General features: G+C 54.2%; 1 protein-coding gene and 1 long non-coding RNA gene across 2 annotated transcripts in view; both read left to right on the top strand.

Annotated features, from left to right (window-relative positions):
• Positions 1–18,879, top strand: part of BRD4 (bromodomain containing 4) — an 82,864-nt gene that overhangs the window by 50,047 nt on the left and 13,938 nt on the right. Inside the window, exons 4-12 of the mRNA XM_070586393.1 lie at positions 2,429–2,566; positions 3,849–3,984; positions 5,734–6,023; positions 6,708–7,070; positions 7,931–8,059; positions 13,190–13,399; positions 13,999–14,198; positions 14,497–14,792; positions 15,849–15,959. Coding sequence (XP_070442494.1) covers positions 2,429–2,566; positions 3,849–3,984; positions 5,734–6,023; positions 6,708–7,070; positions 7,931–8,059; positions 13,190–13,399; positions 13,999–14,198; positions 14,497–14,792; positions 15,849–15,959 — 1,873 coding nt within the window. The remainder of the gene's footprint in view (positions 1–2,428; positions 2,567–3,848; positions 3,985–5,733; positions 6,024–6,707; positions 7,071–7,930; positions 8,060–13,189; positions 13,400–13,998; positions 14,199–14,496; positions 14,793–15,848; positions 15,960–18,879) is intronic.
• On the top strand, positions 8,470–8,855 carry LOC139077763 (uncharacterized). Its single transcript, XR_011530215.1, has 2 exons — positions 8,470–8,583; positions 8,695–8,855. It is a non-coding gene; the product is annotated as an uncharacterized lncRNA (long non-coding RNA).

Genomic DNA, 18,879 nt, shown 5'->3' with positions numbered 1-18,879 from the left:
ATTCCGACCTGACCCTCCTGTTGGCCTTTAGGAGGGCATTGGTGACCTTAGGAAGATGTGACGCAGAAGTAGAAACCAGATTCGCGACGATGTGAATGAGAAGGTGAGGATGTGAAGCCATCATTTCAAGAAATTTGGCTTTGAAGCGAAAGTGCGGCAGGACCAGAATGGAGGAGGGGTCGGTTTGTTACAGGAAAAGGCAGAGGGCTGAGAGGGTGAAGACAGAGGAGAAAGGGGGGCTGGAGGGCCCAAGATCCCAAGAAGGCAGCATCCCAGCCTACAGGACAGACACTTGTGTGGGATCTGTCAGCCCAAGGGGTTTGGGAGTTTGAGGTGGTTCTCTGTGAAGTGGATGCCAGGCTCCCCATGGGCCACAGTGAGGGTGCTCGGTCTCTGTGACTGTTTGCATTACCCTCAGCAGTTCTGATGTAGGAAGAAGAGGCCTGTGAATGGTGGCACTGATGGCAATATCTTCAGAGAGCTGGGAGAGTGAGGAGCTGACCCGGAGGGGCAGGGGTGGGGCTGGGTGTGTGGGAGCAATGTCATGCTAATGCCCAGTTTTCCAGGGATCTTCCCCCTCCAGAAGATGTTCATAGGGCCACCTGAGAAAGAGTTCCTTCTTTTTCTGACGCCTTCCAGATCTTTCCCTTGTTTGGGCCTCTGGTCCCTGCTGGACTTTTCACTAGAATGCCTGCCTGTTTTGTTCATACGCATGTACAGTTGGAATGTCATTCCCCTAAACCCGCTGCTCCCTTATCAGCCCCTCCCCCTTTTGTCTTCATCCCACTTCCTCCATCCTCAACTGCTGTCCTGTTTGCCCTTAAGCCACTTGACACACCGTGGCCAATTGAAGCACCTGACACCATTCTAAGAGACCTTTGGCCATAGAATAAAATCTAAATTTCCACCGGGGCAGATATATGTGGACTTAGTTCTCTTGGGAAAGGTGGTAAGAGCAGAGTATAATATAGAAAGTCTGGTTCAGTCTCCCCTTGCCACCTCCTGCCAGGGCGCCTACGTGTGTACCTGCAGCCCTTGTCGGACGGGGCCCTTATGCCTGCCTGTACGTGTAAGCCAGTGGCTTTTCTTCCGTTCTCATGGCTGTGGAAGCAGCTCAAAACCTCACACCCTGTGCTTGCCTTTCCAGTATTGTTCCCAGGAAGGACCTTGGCACTTGCTAAGGGATAGGCCTTCCCCTCTGCTCTTGGGCTCCTGCTTAGACTTGGTTCTGATGCCCACTCGAGCCTAATGCGGGAGCCTCAGAGAATGTGATTCTCAGTGGAGATGATGGGCTGCAGGCAGGGCGACCTGCCTGATCTATCCTCCAATTCCTCCTGTGGTTGTTTTTAAAAATAAAACATTTGGTTTTAGAATAGGTTTAGATTTAGAGAAAAGCTGTGATGAGAGTAGAGTTTGATTTGAAGGACTTTGGGACATCTGCACCTGTCCTCTGTCTCCTGTTTGGCACTTACAGAGGAAGATCTGGAAGTTTGGGAGTGGGTCTGCTGGATTTATTTATTTATTTATTTATTTAAAGATTGGCATCTGAGCTAACATCTGTTGCCAATCTTTTTTTCCTCCTCCTTCTCCCCGAAGCCCCCCAGTACATAGTTGTGTGTTGTAGTTGTGGTCCTTCTGGTTGTCCTGGGTGGGATGCCACTGCAGCGTGGCCTGAGGATCGGTGCCCTGTCTGCACCCAGGATCCGAAGCAGCAAAGCCATAGGCTGCTGAAGCGGAGCGCACGAACCCAACCACTCGGCAACGGGACTGGCCACTGGATTTCTTTTTACTGAGGATTGTGGAGGCTATCTGGATTCCTCACTTGGCACTTAACCTGGGTAGTTATTCACCTGTATCCAGATAGTAGTGGGTCCTTGGTAATAGCCTGTATGCAAGTAAAAGACATGGAAGTCTGCCGGACTTGACTGAAGGTGGAGGCTTCTGCTCTGTGACAGGGAGCGAGGGATCAAGTTGTTACGGGTGAGCTCAAATGTTGGTTCCATCAGATTTTGGATTTTGTGGTCATGTAAAATTTCAAATGGTGGGTTGTTTTACTGGATAAGAACCGCTTTTTTAAAGGCGGTATGCTTTCCCCATTATTTATTAAAAATGAAAGGATATGTTAACATAGGAAAAAAAAACCCATAGATCTCAGTAAAGGCAACCTGTTCTCAGATAGGGCAGTTGGTAAATTTGCACATTTTCCCTCCAAATTGCCACTAGCATTTAGGAATCCTTCCCTGATCCACTTTATCTCTGGGTTCCCCTTGAGATGGCTCACTGACGCTGTGGAAGAGGAGCTTCGGTCTCTACTGTGGCTCTGGCCTGTGTGCCTGTGGAGTGACCTGGAGTGAGATCTGCAGGCCCACCTATGAGTACCACATGGCTGTGGAGGTGACACTGGCATTTTGCTCTCTCTGCTCTCCAGGATTACTATAAGATCATTAAAACGCCTATGGATATGGGAACAATAAAGAAGCGCTTGGAAAACAACTATTACTGGAATGCTCAGGAATGTATCCAGGATTTCAACACTATGTTTACAAATTGTTACATCTACAACAAGGTGCGATGTGGGGGCCAGGTGCCCTGGGGCAAGGGGAGGAAAAGGCGAGAATGCCTGGAGCCCCAGGCAGGGGCTGGGAGTGAGTGGGATTGGAGTCTGATGGGAGGAGGAGAGGGGGCAGAGGTAATAGGACCTGTGGTTTTGCCTGTGGCAGGGTCTGTTTGTTTCTTGGGGAGAAGGGTGCTGGCCGTGTTTTACCTCCAAGCCATCCTTGTTAGCTTGAAGCATGTGCTTTTGATGCCCTTGGGATTTTGGTTCTTGAGCATGTCTCACAGAGAAGATGTGAGAAGGACAGTGATGACTCATTAAAAAGTCTGGGTGATGTGAATTGTCAGGAAGGAGCCTACTAAAATGTAGTTGTGTAAAGATGTGCTCAGACAGAAACCTTGATGTGATGCTTGATGCATCTGGAACTGTGGACATGACCATTGACAACTTGTGGCCATAGAATCAAGTGTCCCCAATCTCACATGAAGGTCCGAAGATGACTTCTTAAGCCAGTAGCCAAACCTTTGAGCTCAGCTTTGCCACGAAGCTGGATCATTTGTTTACAGTGCATACCACAGATGTGATTAAAATCAGCCTTTTCAAATAGAACAGCCCTGGAGGGAAACCATACAGAGCTCAGCTTTTGACCCCAGCTGGTGTAATGGGTGAAATTGGCCTGAAAGGGATGGAGAGGTGAATTTCTTGAAGTTTACCATGTCTTTTAAAGTTTCAGCTCTTACCACTAGGTTTAAGTGAAGTTTGGCACAAACAAGATTCTCAGTTTAGAGCTAAGTGGGAACAGCATGTTACAGATGAAGCAACAGAGTGGGGACCCATCAGGCAGTGCAAGATGGGCATTTCCCATAGCCCCGGTGAGCTGCCTTGGAGGTATGCTGGGGGACACCATCGGAGTCCTGCTAACGTAGCTGTGGCGAAAAGTATGTGTACTTAAGTACTTCTAGTGGAGTTGAATTGTGTCAATGGAGGGCCCCTGTCCATGATTGGCAGAGCTTGTTAGATGCTTAAGGTATTAAGGATGGTTTCTCAGATGAGCCAGAGCTTAAAAACTAGAGAGGGAAGTGCTGGCTCACATATCTGCAGGCACGTGAGCTTCCATGATGCCTCGTAGTGTAACTGTGTTGTGGCCCTTTGGAGTTCAGATCTAGGAAGGACCCTGAATACGATGCTTCATGCTTTAGGGCAGAGAGTGGCTGGCATGGGGTGGGCAGCTCTTGCTCTGTCTAGAAGGTGGGGAGGGCTTTCCAAGCCTCATCCCATGTGTCTCCTCTTCCAGCCTGGAGATGACATAGTCTTAATGGCAGAAGCTCTGGAGAAGCTCTTCTTGCAAAAAATCAATGAACTGCCCACAGAAGAAACCGAGATCATGATAGTCCAGGCAAAAGGAAGAGGACGTGGGAGGAAAGAAGCAGGTAGGGTGCCTCCAGTGCCCCCAGCACTGTTGGCCCCACACTGAAATAGCAAGGACATTGGCTTTATTTCTCCCCAGTGTTTGCCCCTTCCCAAGTTCAGTGAAGTGCTAGGAGTGCTGGGAAGACAGCTGCGTTGTACGCTGGCTGTCGTGTTGTTCTTTAGATATGATGGGGCCCCGTTCAATGCTGGACCTGCCCCAGAGAGTCACATGACTGTGTGACCATTCCCCCAAAGTAGAAATAATTGGGCCCACCTTTTTTGATGGACTTCGGTTACAAAGGATGTATAACTTTTTCAAAGCATTTTTAAGTTATTTGAATTCTTCACCCCACCAGGGCCTTAGATAGTCTTTGCTTTTCCATTTTAATAAGATTTTATTTTTTCCTTTTTCTCCCCAAAGCCCCCCGGTACATAGTTGTGTATTCTTCGTTGTGGGTTCTTCTAGTTGTGGCATGTGGGACGCCGCCTCAGCGTGGTCTGATGAGCAGTGCCATGTCCGCGCCCAGGATTCGAACCGACGAAACACTGGGCCGCCTGCAGCGGAGCGCGCGAACTTAACCACTCGGCCACGGGGCCAGCCCCTGCTTTTCCATTTTAGAGAAAAGAAACTAATCTAACCAAAGATAGTCTAAACTAATATCCTGACCCTAGAGCCTTGAGGTTTATTGGAGTTACCTGAATGCACTTGTATCTCAGCTGTGCCTGCTTTTTGATGCCCAGTCTTCTGAAGTCCAACCCTCCTTGTCTAACTCAGCACCACCCCATACCTCCCAGCCAACACAGGATTCCGAAGGCCAGCTGGTAGGGAGTAGCCCGCTCATGAAATGTTTCTGTCTAGGAAGAGCTCTTAACAGCTGCCCTGTGCATCTTGCCATTCACGGCTCTGTGCTGCAGAATGGCCGTGGCGGAGGTGGCTGTGTTGTGAGTTGTTCGCTTCTCTAAGGAGCAGGCTTTCACCTGACTTCCCACCCTGCTCAGAAGTGGTGGCTTCATGAGAGCAAAGGGGGTCAGCTGGATCCCCTGCAGTGCTGAGGTTAGCCAAGCAGAGCTAGTCTCCAGGGTCACCCCTTAACCGCAGAACCTGCCGAGAGGCGTCCACTATCCATCTGTAGGTCCAAGGAGCCCTGCCCTCACTCCCTGGGACCAGGGCTTTGGTCTGCCCATGGGGCAGTTGTGTGTTCGTGCTCACCCACATAGCTGCAAGGGGGCAGTCTGAGTTGGTCACGAAGAGTTGTCCAGCCTCCCCCCATGGCTCAGGGAGGTGGGGGCTCGCCAGTTTCCAGAGACCTTGGCCAGGGCTGCTGAGGCCAGCCTCTTGCCAGAAGCACTTACTCAGAAGGCAGCGCTTCTGGGAATGAGGACAGATCTTCCTGAAAGCATCAGGGAACATTTTTTTGCTCTCCATCCACACAGTCCTGGTGCTGACTCTCAGCATGTGTTTCTGCTCCTTCAGCTTAGGCTCCCATGCTTGTGAAGGGGTCTTGGTGCCCGAGTTGAGACTTGCAGCCAGGACACCCCAGGAAGCTGTCTTGTATTCCAATGCAGTGAGCTGCTACTCTCGGAGCCCCCAGGCAGTTGGACAGATTTGGTCGAGGTCTGGGGTATTTGGGGTGTTCTGTCGCTTAGGCAAATAGTTCTGGTGACACTGTGTGCCATGCCCATGCAGATGGGTGCTCGTCATCCCCACAAGGTCAGCTAGCATGTGTCAGACATGGGATCTAACTACCTGTCGTTTTTATGATTGATAGGGACAGCAAAACCTGGCGTCTCTACGGTACCAAACACAACGCAAGCATCGACTCCTCCACAGACTCAGACCCCTCAGCAGAACCCTCCGCCCGTGCAGGCCACACCTCACCCCTTTCCCGTGGTCACCCCAGACCTCATTGTCCAGACCCCTGTCATGACAGTGGTGCCTCCCCAGCCACTGCAGACACCCCCACCGGTGCCTCCCCAGCCACCGCCCCCACCCACGCCAGCCCCCCAGCCCATCCAGAGCCACCCGCCCATCATTGCGGCCACCCCACAGCCTGTGAAGGTGAGCATCCCGTGCGTGTGTGTGGCCCAGCCTGGCCGCTGGTGGGCTCCTTCCCCTCCTCGGCCAGCCTCCACCCTCGTCCAAGCTGTGAGGCTTGCAGGAGCCAGTCACCTGTCCTTGCCAGTGCTTCATGGAGAGCCTGGCTGGACTCCCAGGACACTTGTGGTGTTTTTGGAGGCACTGTGCTGTGTTTGAATCAGCACAGCCTAGAAGCTGCTGCCCTGCTGACTCCCAGATCCCACAATCGAGTCATCTCCCAGGGGCTGCTGCCCCGCCTGCTGTTAAGTTAGACTCTGTGTTTGCAGGCGCTATCTGCACAGTCTACACTGGGCCTCTGGTGGGCACCAAGTGACAAGGCTTGGCTCTGGGAGGAGAGTTCTGTGGCGTGAAGTAGGAAACTGCGCCAGGAGGTTTCTTCGGCCTCTGGGGAGTAGATCCCACACACAGCTGTGTGCTTTCTCCTGCTACTGGCCGGGTCGTGTCCTAGTTGCAGAGCAGAGTGGCGGGACAGGGTCTCAACGTCCCCAGTTCTTCACCCATGGGATTATCTTTGGGGCATTGTTCCCCATAAGTGTTGGGATCCTAGAAAGGATCTGGCTTCACGAGTGCCCCTGAGGGTGAGGCCGCTGTGCCGGCTACCACCTCTGACCTTGCCTGTCTCACCTATGTCTGTGCTCCCGGCAGACAAAAAAGGGGGTTAAGAGGAAAGCAGACACCACCACCCCCACCACCATCGACCCTATTCATGAGCCGCCCTCGTTGCCCCCGGAGCCCAAGACCACCAAGCTGGGTCCCCGGCGGGAGAGCAGCCGGCCTGTGAAGCCCCCAAAGAAGGACGTGCCTGACTCACAGCAGCACCCAGCGCCGGACAAGAGCAGCAAGGTCTCAGAGCAGCTCAAGTGCTGCAGCGGCATCCTCAAAGAGATGTTCGCCAAGAAACACGCAGCTTACGCCTGGCCTTTCTACAAGCCAGTGGACGTGGAGGCACTGGGCCTGCACGACTACTGCGACATCATCAAGCACCCCATGGACATGAGCACAATCAAGGTGAGCAGACACGCCCCTGGCGCTCGGGTGGGGCTCCCTGGGACAGGGAAGGGCAAAACCTCCGAGGCCTGTCCAAGAGGAGGGCCCAGACCTGGGGCTCCTGGGCACTGGGCCCTTGTAGCTGTCTGGACTTCTCTCTGCAGCCCAAAGAAGCCCAGCGCCCCCTGCTGGGAATTGTCGGGGACATCCTCTGAGACAGTGTGGTGATTTTGGTCACAGAAAGCAGAGCCCACAGGCACCTTTCACACAGCAGGTGCTCCAGGAGAGTTTGGGGGTTGGTGACTTTGCCAGGCTCTGTGTCACGGAGAGAGCCTTGATGTCTGCTTGTGGTAGAAGGCACACGACAGGTGCTGGCGTTTTTGTTGTAGTACTTTGAGGCCTTTTTGGTTTTGTTTATTTTGAACTTTTTTCGGATTTTTCTTCTTGTGGGAGTGGAGTGAGCCTGTCCAAACACGGGACAGGCAGAGCAAGGGACAGTGCTGTATTCCTCTGGACTAGTGTCCTGTCCTCTGTCACTAAGACAGATGTCTGCCATGTCAGAACTTTACCTAGCCCCATCTTTATGGTTCTGGCTTAAGGTCTGCCTCTGTGGATTCTGTATCCACTTGCCCCCTTGCCAGTCACAGTGACCCCAAGTGGGTGGGTTTGGATGTTGGCAGGGCAGATGCTACTTGCTGTTGAGTGCCTCCTTGTCCAATTGATGCTGAGAAGTAGGGTGATGGCCTCTCCCCACTGGGGTCTGGGTTAAACCCTGAGCCACTGAGAAGCTGACTTGCTCCTCCAGGTAGCCCTCCCTGCCATCGCCTCCCTGTTGGAGCAGGGGCAGACATGGCTAACCGGGAGCTGTCTTATCTTTCCAGTCTAAACTGGAGGCCCGTGAGTACCGCGATGCTCAGGAATTTGGTGCCGATGTCCGATTGATGTTCTCCAACTGCTACAAGTACAACCCTCCTGACCATGAGGTGGTGGCCATGGCCCGCAAGCTCCAGGTGAGGCTGTGGAAAACTGCAGGCACGGTGTCCTGCAGCAGAGCAGGCTGGGGCCCTGGGCGGGCTGGGCCTCTGTGGGCCTTGACAAATTGTATTTCTGTCACTTGCTTTGGTATGTTCTTTTGGAAGAGTGGACTCAAGTCAGGATTATGTGTACATTTTATGTTGGGATTATTATGGTCAAAGCAGGGTGGTTGGTTTTGGTCTTGGGCGTTTTGGGTGTGGTTTTGGGGTGTCCCACTGAAAGCCCCCTCCCCCACCTGCATTCGGTTGCCCTGCCGGAAGAGCGCGAGTGCTGTGCACGGCCTGTCTCTTCTCCAAAACAGACCTGTCTCAAGTCGGCGGGGGACACTCTTGCCAGGTAGACACTTTGTCACAGTTGTGAGCTGAAGTAACTGCTCAACTGTGGACGTTTCTTCACCAGAGTCTTGAGCCTTTGTTTGCCTTCCAGCTGCAGAGTGGCTGCTTCTAGATATTCCCTGTGGCCACGATGCCCTAATGGGTGGGACTGGTGGCCCCTTCAAGTTGGTCCCGGGGGCTGCACGCTGTAGAGTGCACACATGGGTGGAAGGGAGGGGGCAGGTTGCAGCATAAATGTGTGAACTAACTTCACTTTTATTTTTTTTTAAAAAAAGGAAAAATATGTACCTGATTTCAACAGTGGTTGTCTTTGGGTAGAAAGATCAGAGGTTAAAAATTGTGGAGAATAAAGTCGATATCTAGACTGTTACAATCTGCTTTATTTTTTAGTTCTTTAAAATTAAACATATAATAGAAAAATGCCCAGCCCTCTTTTCCCCAAGGCCCCGGGTTGCTTCTCTTTCGGGGTCCAAGCTGCCATCACAAGGTACAGGCTCTCTGGCCAGAGCTCAGGTCCAGTCTGCACATCCCACATCTGACCCCCACCTCACAGATCTATGGGACTCCTCACACCTGGCTTACCCAGCCCTCTGTGAAGTGCTGCCAGGGCACAGGCGAGGACCTGGAAAGCCTTTGGAGACCTGTGGGTCCCAAGTCAGAGGTCACTTGAGCCCTGCTGCCCACCTGCCTCCCAGCTCTGTTAGCTCCGCAGGTTGTCCCAGACGTTCCACCATTGCATCTCCCACATCCTCATACTGGAGCCCAGGCATGGTCTGCCCTCTTCTTCGTTCGCGTCATGTCTGGGTCAGGGGCTGCCTCTGGCTCAAAGGATGTGTCCTGAAACTCTGGGAGGAGAAAAAAGCTTTTTACTAGCATGGACCTGGCAATTGTTATTTAAACTCACACTCAGACTGGAACATTTTAATTTCTACTGCTTGTTTCTTGGTTTTGTTTTCCCAGTTTTCCTCTGGGGTGTGGGGCTCTCTTCATTTGGTGCTGTCTCTCTGTCCTCTTCAGAAAGCTGCCCTGTCACTATTTTGCTTTTCCCCTCCTTGAAGGAACTCAGGCTTTGTGATCTCACTGCAGTTCTCACACGTGGCCGCCAGGTGGCATGGTGCCCTCAAAGCTGCACTGCACCTTAGACAGACCCGCCTCCCTCCGACCTGCCCTCATGAGGACTGGGGGGTAGCTTTTACTCAGATTGATGTCCATACCCTTTATTTGCCCTCATGCAAACAAGTTCTCTGCCAGCAGCAAAGATTGCTATTTTGAGCTACTTTATTTAAAAAGAAGGAAAGCATCCTTTAATATATTTTAGCTGTCTTCCTAATTTTTGTGCCTGTTTTAAGGGTTTTTTTTGCCTTTTTCTCCTTCTGGGAAGTGGCATGAGCATGTCCAAACATAAGGTTTACCCATAGCAAGGCCACACAGCGGCTTCTTCCTCAGCGCTGACTCCAGACACCAGGCTGGACTGGTTGAGGTTCTCTCCCTCAAGGAGGGCCCACTTCTGGCGGGTTGACTGGGTGAGCTGCTCAGCACGGGGCTGCCTCTGCCCCAGCCTGCTTTGCCCACTGCAGGGTGCATCCCCATGTTACTGAAGGGAACGTGCCAGGAGGGGGGTGGGGGTGTTTCTGCTTCAGTGGCAGAGTTGACAGGGCGGATTCCCTGTGTGGGCTTCTTGTCTGGAAGGCAGTGTTTGTGGCATTTTTCGCTTTGTTTTTCTTCTCTCTCTCAGCTCTCCAGGATCAGCATGGCTCACGTGGCTCGATTCCCCACCGGGAACGGGGAAAGACAAAGTCCCAGCCTTTGTTTGCCTCTGTAAGAGGTGTTGGGACCTACTCTCTTAATTAGGCTGTGCGCAAGGACTAGGATTTACCTGGGAAGTGATATAGACAAGGATCCACTCTGTTTTCCTCTTCTAGACTCTGAATTCTGGGCCTTTTGAAAATGCACATCCTGTCACCAGGAGCCTCTGGGCCTCAGGGTTTCCTCAGGAGCCCAAGAGTGGCTTGGGCTGAGGTCCGCCAACCCAGCTGGTGGGCCCAGAGTTGCTCGTGGTACTGCCTTCTATGCTCTGTTTTGAAATGAATAATTTAGGAAGTTTGGTAGCCATGTGGATTACCAGCGTTTTATTTTATTTTATTTTGTTTTTTGAGGAAAAGGTGCAAATTCAAGGTGGTATACAATTGGTTTTACATGAAGGAAAAATTAAACTGAAAGATGTGTTGGGATCCTGCGGTAGATCCCAGAGGCAGGAAGCTGTCAAGGGGGTGTGTGTGTCTTCCACTCACGGCTGCATCCTCAGCACCTGGCACCTAGTGGGCCTGCCACTGCCTGCATTCCAGCCCCCTCTTCCCAGCCTCAGCACCCTTGGTGTTGCCACACCCCATAGCAGTGTCCAGGCTTGGCCGAGGAGGGGCTAACGGGGCCATACTTCCCTCGAGGGTCTCCAGCTGCAATGGCTGCAGGTTGCTTCACCTGAGGGGAGAGTCTGGGCACTGTGACCTTCCAGTACTTGAGCATCTCTTTTGCTCAAGGGGTTGAGGGGCATGCCTCCTCTACAAATCTGATGCAGCCTGGAGTACGTGACCCTGGTCGGCATTCTAGTGAGAGGAGATACTTGGTGTGAAACCGGTGTGGTTTGCTGATGCAAAGATTCACAGTGTGACCCAGATTGTTGGAGTGGGGTGGAGCTGACCCCACTTATCTGGAGACACTGCCGGCCTTAGTGTAGGAGGCCCTTAGGGAGTGGACAGAGGCGTCAGGGTGAGTTGTCCGTCCCCTGTCCCCACCCCCCCCCCAATGCCATTTTCACAACAGCCACGGCCTGTTGGGGAGGGACAGGGATGTCCCTGTGGCAAGGGTAGTGCTGTCTGGCAGCTGGCAGGGGAGGCTGGCCGCACAGACAAGTGGCATGAGACAGCTTCTGCTTGGCAAAGGGTCACCTCCCAGCAGTGCCAAGTGCTTGGCCTGATGCCGCCTCAGGCACACTTCTCTAACGTGCTCCCTGCTTTTGGCAGCAGACCTGTCTCTGCCGGATGCTCGTACGGGTCAGTTGGGAACCTGAATCTGCCCACATCTAGGGTGCCGTAGGCAGGGAGGGCCTTGCTCACTGCCCCAGTGGGGCCTCTGCCTGGTGTGAAGCCCCGTTCTCCATGGCAGCCTGGGCAGTAATGGTCTCTGGTCATGTGCCGTCTGCCCCCTCCCCAGAGTGTCTTCTCTTTTGCCCTCAGACCTGCTCCAGTATTTCCTTCTGAATAAATTAGAAAGGCTATTGGTCTTACTACTTCACAGCAGAGTCCAGGCAGATGCCTTGCCGGGAGGAGGAGCTGCCTCAGAAAAGGCTGCACAGGGCCATTGAGGGAGTACAGGGGACAGCACCATAGTTGTGTGGGATGCCTGCCCTGCTGCCCAGGTCGCCCTTTCTCTCCCAGGTCCCTAGAGGAGGGGAAACCTGAAGCTGTTTCCAGAGACATCAGGAGGGGCTTCTAGGTCCGGCTCTATCAAATGTGCCCCATTTTGAAACGGCAACCCTGGAGCTCGACGCCACGTCCCTCCTGGGCTGCGCTGCTCTCTGAAGCATGCTCCTTCATTGGGGAAAGCCCCTTCCATTGACTGACTTATACCAGGCTTAAAGCAGATCCCAACATCCTGCTGGAAAGCCAGCTTTGTTCCTTCTGCTGCTATCCTTTGTCCTGAGTCGTCCTTGGATTTATGATGATGGAGCCCCTCGGGTGGGGAAGGATCTGCCAGCTGGCTAGCTAGGCGGCACACAGCTGGACCCCTAGATGCCCAGGCAAGGCTGCTGCCCCCTAGCTCTGTGACCCCACACAGTTCCATCAATTCCTGGATCTTAGAGTTGGAAAGTCTCAGAGTCTTCGGGGGCGGGATCCTGGGCTCTATAGCCCCGTGATCTCTGCTTGGGTTGCTTGTACCTCACAAGGCTAGCTCCCTTCTTTAGCCTGTCCACAGTACTGCCATATCTGCTGTCCTGTACCTTTCTCACCTTGCTTTGCATGCCTTGGAGACATCTTAGCTAGTGGCGTGGCTCTGCTCAGTTATCTGCCCCAGAGATGATCTGAGGAGTGGGGAGGCAGACAGAGACAACATGCCCACTGCAGCAGAGGCTTGGCCTCCTCACTGGCCGCAGGTTCTGTGCCAGGCTCATTCCTATGGCAGGGCCTTTGCATGTGCTGTTTCCTCTGCCTGGGCACTCTTTAAAACTCCCTGTGGGATTGTGAACCATAAGTGGGCAGAAGCTCCTGTTCTGTTCACTTTTGTATCCCAGTGCCAGCCCTGGCATCCAGAAGATTCCCTCAGGATGTACTGAGCGAGCACTGACCTGATGGGAGCCTCAGGGCACTCTTTCTGTGGGTCCTCCCCTTGGCCCACCATCTATTGAGGATCCCCACACTGACATCCTCAGTGGCTGGCTGCCTCCTCTGACCTGGGTCAGCTGGCCTTATGTGGGTGTCTCTCCCAGGGATTGGGTGCCAGGCCGTGTCAGGAGCACCTTTCTCTTCAGGGTGAGACTTGACAGGAGTGTTAGAAGAGCTGTCAGGGGGGCCCTAAGTGGCCCCTCTCCTTTGTGGCAGGGAAGGGATCACCGTAGGCCCAACCCTCTTTGAGCTTCCTGCTTGCTTTCTCTCAAGTTGACCCCAGCAGCTAGTGAGGCTGGGGTGATGCTGGGCACAGCTCAGGCCCCCTGCCCACATGCCTGGGCACCCTACAGCCCTCATGGGCACGGCTTCCCCCCACCCTCCCCCCCAGGATGTGTTCGAGATGCGTTTTGCCAAGATGCCAGACGAGCCCGAGGAGCCTGTGGTGGCTGTGTCCTCCCCCGCAGTGCCACCCCCCACCAAGGTTGCAGCCCCGCCTTCATCCAGTGACAGCAGCAGTGATAGCTCCTCGGACAGTGACAGCTCAACTGATGACTCTGAGGAGGAGCGAGCGCAGCGGCTGGCCGAGCTCCAGGAGCAGGTGAGGGCACAGGCAGCTGCGTTCCCAGTCCTCCCAGAATCCCTTGGGCTGGGGCCGTCTCCCCATAGATCTCCACGAGATGGTTTTGGCTCTGAGTTCAGCAGGAGCAGAATTCCCACTGGTTCCCTTGTGCTAGGTCATGTGCACACTGTGGGTATGGAGGTAGGGAGGCATGGCTGGTCTCTGGGCAGAGGCGAGGCTTCTGGATCCTTCCAGTTTCCAGAAGGAAGGGGCTGAGGCGGGGTGTCTGTCTCTCCTGGGGCTGCATGGTTGCTCTTCTGCCTACAAGCTGGCCATCAGGTCCTCAGTGCCCAATGTGTCTGCTGCACTCTTACCTGGCCTCCTAGGGATCTTCCTCCTGGGCCCAGGATGGCCTTGGGGCTCAGCATCTGACGGCTTAGAGGGCTCCTCTGGCAAGGAAGACACTGGGCACCCTTGGTGTCCAGGGCCTGGGTGTGCATGGGCACTTTGGCAGTCTGATGAGATGGCAGGTCTTGGAGCTGAGGCCTAGCTCCCTCCCCTGCCTCCCTTGTCCACGTCCTGGCAGTCCACGCAGAGCCCAGGGTGACAGGCGCATGTCCTGCCTGTCTGCTCCCCAGCTTAAGGCCGTGCACGAGCAGCTCGCAGCCCTCTCGCAGCCCCAGCAGAACAAACCAAAGAAAAAAGAGAAAGACAAGAAGGAAAAGAAAAAAGAAAAGCACAAAAAGAAAGAGGAAGTGGAGGAGAGTAAGAAAAGTAAAGCCAAGGAGCTGCCTCCCAAAAAAACCAAGAAGAACAACAGCGGCAGCAGCAACGTGAGGTCTGTGCCCCCTGAGAACGCCCGGGTGGGCCCCTGCCTGCCACGCTGGGTTGAGAGGCTGCCTCTCAGCCCTTTTCTCTCCTGAGACTTCTGCTCACTGTGTTTGGCGCGGGAGGGAGGATAGCAGGTAGTGTGGTACACGCAGTGAGGACAGGCCACAGCAATGCCCCTGGGATGGCGTTGCCAGTGTCCCCAGTTTCCTCTGAAGACTAGCCAGGTGGACTGTGGAAGCCCCCCAAGCTGCACATGGGGGATGGGCCTCCGGGTTCCTGATGTTGTCTGCCTTGTCCCTTCATAGCAAGAAGGAGCCGGCACCCACAAAGAGCAAGCCTCCTCCTGCGTACGAGTCGGAGGAGGAGGAGAAGTGCAAGCCCATGTCGTATGAGGAGAAGCGGCAGCTCAGCCTGGACATCAACAAGCTCCCCGGCGAGAAGCTGGGCCGCGTGGTGCACATTATCCAGTCACGGGAGCCCTCGCTCAAAAACTCCAACCCCGATGAGATCGAGATCGACTTCGAGACCCTGAAGCCATCTACCCTGCGGGAACTGGAGCGCTATGTCACCTCCTGTTTACGGAAGAAAAGGAAACCTCAAGGTGCCCTTGGGCTCTTGGGCGGGGTAGGGTGTTCCCAGTTCCAGCTGAGGGGGTTTGCTGGACAGGTGGATGGAGCAGTTCCTCCTGCCTTTCCCTTAGCGAAGGCCTCCCTGGGCACCCTCAGAAGTTTGCCTTCCAGGCTCAGCTGTCCCCATCTGTGGGCTCTTTTCTAGTCATAAAGCCTGTCTCCTAGACATAGAAACCTCTGGAGGGTTGTGACATCACACTCAATCCTGGGCTGTCGGTTCCTTTCTCAACCACTCTGGCTGATGGCCGTCTGGGGCCCCACCTGCACCTTGGTGTCCTGAGTCTTGCTCTAAGCAGCAGCAGCTTTCATCCTTAGCTGCCTGTGGTGGAGTCCTGCCCCAAAGCCATCCCTGCCTCTTTGGGGCCTCTGGGGGGTGAGGCCAGGAAGAAGGGCCTTAGGTGGGCACTGCACCTACATGCTGTCCTTCACCAGCTCCATGTAGTCCTCTTTTTGTGACAGTCTTCCAAGCAGCCCTTCCGTGTTATAAACACCTTGTCTTGGCTTCTAGCTTCTGCCTTAAGACCAGGAGGACACAGGATCCACATCAGAGTGTGGCTCACAGCCTTTGTCCCAGCCCATAATGGCTCCTGGGGGCCTGGGGCTCTTTCCTTGTCTTACTTTTTCTCTGGCTGTCCTGTCCCCTTTGGGTCCTCTTCACCCACTGCCAGAAAAGTTACTGAGAGAGTCCAAGCCCAGTAGTTCTTTGTGTTAGGGAATTCCATTCTGCCTGGTCTCTTAATCCTTGATGAACCCTGCAGAGGATCTGAAAGATTGGAGGGGCCTTGAAATTCCAGCATGAGCCGGGTTTTTGGCTGTTGTGCAGTAAGCTAAGCACCTTACTGCTGGGAAATGTGGCCCCGTTGGGTCTGGGACAATTGCAGCTGGCTGTTCGGAGCAGCCCTGTGACTCACGGGGCGTAGACTGACTCCCCACTGGCCCTTCCTCCCGGCAGTTGGGGTTTGCCTGTGGCTAACATAAGCGTTCTGGGTCGGGTCCTGCCTGATGCAGTCCCTGTTGCTTTATTGTAGCCGAGAAAGTTGACGTGATTGCCGGCTCCTCCAAGATGAAGGGCTTCTCGTCCTCGGAGTCTGAGAGCACCAGCGAGTCCAGCTCCTCTGATAGCGAAGACTCTGAAACAGGTTAGGCATCTTCCTTAGCATCTTGTTACACTCCTGCCTGTGCTCGGCACTGCTTAGTCCTGTGTCCAGGCTGCTAGAGACTGGAGATGGCAGTCGTAAGAACTTGCTGAGCCCTCCATCTGTCCGTCTACCCCACCATCATGTTAATCCTCTAACTGTGGTGGTGGGTAGCCCTGCAGCCTTTCCCCGCCCTTGTCTGGGGGTAGGATGAGTGGCCAAGGGTGGTGGCATGGATCTTAGCGTGACCCTCTCCAGCCCCACAGTCTTCCTGCATCCCAGTCGCGTGCCGTGCGGCCTTTCTAGGTGATATGCTTCGGCAGGTGTGGAGCAGCCTGCTCTTGGCCCTGAGGCCCCCCGGGCTCAGGGCACTGCCACTCTCCCCAGAGTGTGCTCACTGTTGTGTTGGCTGCCCCTAACTCTGCATGCACTTGGACATGCGTGTCCTGTGCCTCTAATAGTCTCTTCTCTCCATGCTCCATGGGCCTGCATATTTGACCCCCGTGCCCTGGCAGAGCCCATTACCCACCTGGGCAGCAGCTTTAGCTTGGAATGTGGGGGCAGGTGGAGATTCTGGGAGCTGCACAGTGGTGGGGAGCAGGGCCTTTCCTCCAGATGTGCGTTTTCCTGATCGTTCTCAGGGGAACAGATGCTCACACTGACCCAGAGGAGAGGCTAGGAAAAAAGCCTGACCACAAGCCCTTGCTGTGAGGTGGAGCTGACATTTGTGTCTCGAGGAGTAGGATGGCCCCTGGGCAGGTCTCCTTCCATCAGCCGAGCAGACTGTCTGCAGACTGCCAAGAGGTCGCCCCAGGCCTCAGGCGTGCCACTGCAGGCAGGCTGCCCCCTTGCATATCCACAGTGGGAGGTGTGTGTGTGGGCAGCAGAGACTCTGGCATGTTCTTTCATGGACCTGTCCTGTGTCTCATATTTTATTCTAACTGGACATAAACGATAAGTTCCACTTAATCAGTTCCTGTAAATAGTGTGACCTGGTGATACTGTGGAAGTTTGAGGATCACTTAGAGCAGCTGGAAGAGATGCTGCTCCATGGCATGTGCTCACACAGGTCCTCATGTAGGCTCAGCTGCCTCAGTCCAGGGGCCTCAGGCCTTGTCTCTGTTCCTCTTCCCTTTTACAATGAGGGCACCAGGCTTCCCCGGTGAGAGTGGGCTCGTCTTGGAGTGGGTAGGGCTTCTCCAGAACTCCCAATGCTCTGGACTACCTCGTTTGCAATGAGATGAAGTTCATTAAGCTGTGTTCTGCATCTGTTGAGTTTCTGGTGTGGACAGAGAGGCTGCTGTGGGCAGTTTGCTGGATGGAGGCCTCTTTTTTTCTTTTTTTTGGGGGGGGGAGGAAGATTAGTCCTGAGCTAACTACTGCCAATCCTCCTCTTTTTGCTCAGGAAGACTGGCCCTGAGCTAACATCCATGCCCATTTTCCTCTACTTTATACATGGGACGCCTGCCAAGCCATGCGGTGCCCTGTCCACACCCAGGATCCAAACCGGCAAACCCCAGGCCGCCAAGAAGTGGAATGTGCGGTGTCACCCGGCCAGCCCCTGGATGGAGGCCTCTTCACCATCCTTTGCTCTTTTTTGTTTCTTCCTAACCACCACTCCCCCTTGGCTTTTTTATCCATCAGCCAGCAGAGGGCACCGCGCCCCTGCCTGCCCAGGAAGGGCAGGGCCCACCGCCCTCAGCAGGGTGAGTGGCTGTGTTCTCCTGCCCAGTGAGCATCCCTGCTGGCTGCTGACTTCTCCTTTTTGGTGCTAGCTGCGCCTTGGGTTTACCTGTGCACTGGGGTCTTGCACCTCCTGCATTTTCTAGCAGGCTGCTTCTGCTAGGGGTTTTGTAGCCTTTTCTGCTAAGGATCTGAGCGACTGAAAGAAAACCCCACAGGCTGAAATTGGCAGGGGACTTGACTATTAAAATACAGCATGGCCAAGGGGGCACTGCTGTGGCTCTTTGGGGCTGTGACCATCATGTCCTCATGTCCTGATTGTGAGTCTGTGACTTTGTCCTTTGTCACTGGCCCCCAGGCTCCTCTCCAGGGTGCATTTGTGCCAGGCAGGAATGCTCATGGCCTCCTCAGTGCCCTGCATCTCGCCTGCTCTGGAGCAGCCATGACAGCATTTCCAGCTCTCTGCTGCTGCTGTGATTTTTTTCTTTATTTTTTCACATTTTTTTCCCTCTTTTAAAGAAAGTGGAAAGATTGTGCAACGAGTAATCTGAGAGTCCTGGGAACAGCTGTCCTGGCAGGAAGGAGGGTGAGATTTACAGTCTTGGAGTTGCTGGCCTGCAGGCTCCCAGGCTCCAGCTCTCTGGCCTTGGCGGCTCGCTCGGCTGCCTCCAGCTCCTCCCTCTTCCCAAGCGCCCTCTCCACCTTGAGTTTTGTGAGACTCCCTTTTGTCTTAGTGGTCCTGGCTTTTCCTTCACCGTCTGTGTGCACTGGAGAGCTCTGTCATGGGCCAGCTGGGTGCTTCTGCTCTGGGGAGGGACCCACTCTGTGAGTTTGTGCTCTCTGGGTCTCAAGGCAGGAGCCTGTGCTCCTGCACCACTGAGTGTGATGGCCATCCATCACCCCATCCTGAACAGGAAACTGCACTAGCTTCCTGGGCGCCTCCTCCACATCTGCTCATGCTGGGTCCGGGGAGCCAGGCGGCCCTGGTGTCTGTGTCCAGTTATAGGCGATTCTGCCTTGGAGGGATGAGGAAGGGTGGGGGGCACTGAAGGTATTTCCCTTGGACTTTTGGGGCTTAATTGTTTTGCCCTCCATGTTCTTGTGTTTCCATTTGGATTGGAGCCGGAATTCCTGAAAGGGGCTATTTTTGTTATTTGTACTAAGGGTCAGTTCTGCCCACGTGGCCCCGAGACATGAATCACCAAAAGAAATGGCACAGAGGCACTAAACTGGGCTAGAA

Source organism: Equus przewalskii, chromosome 20 (assembly GCF_037783145.1).
Source record: "Equus przewalskii isolate Varuska chromosome 20, EquPr2, whole genome shotgun sequence".
Lineage (NCBI taxonomy): Eukaryota > Metazoa > Chordata > Mammalia > Perissodactyla > Equidae > Equus > Equus przewalskii.
This window is presented reverse-complemented; position numbering and strand designations above follow the sequence as displayed.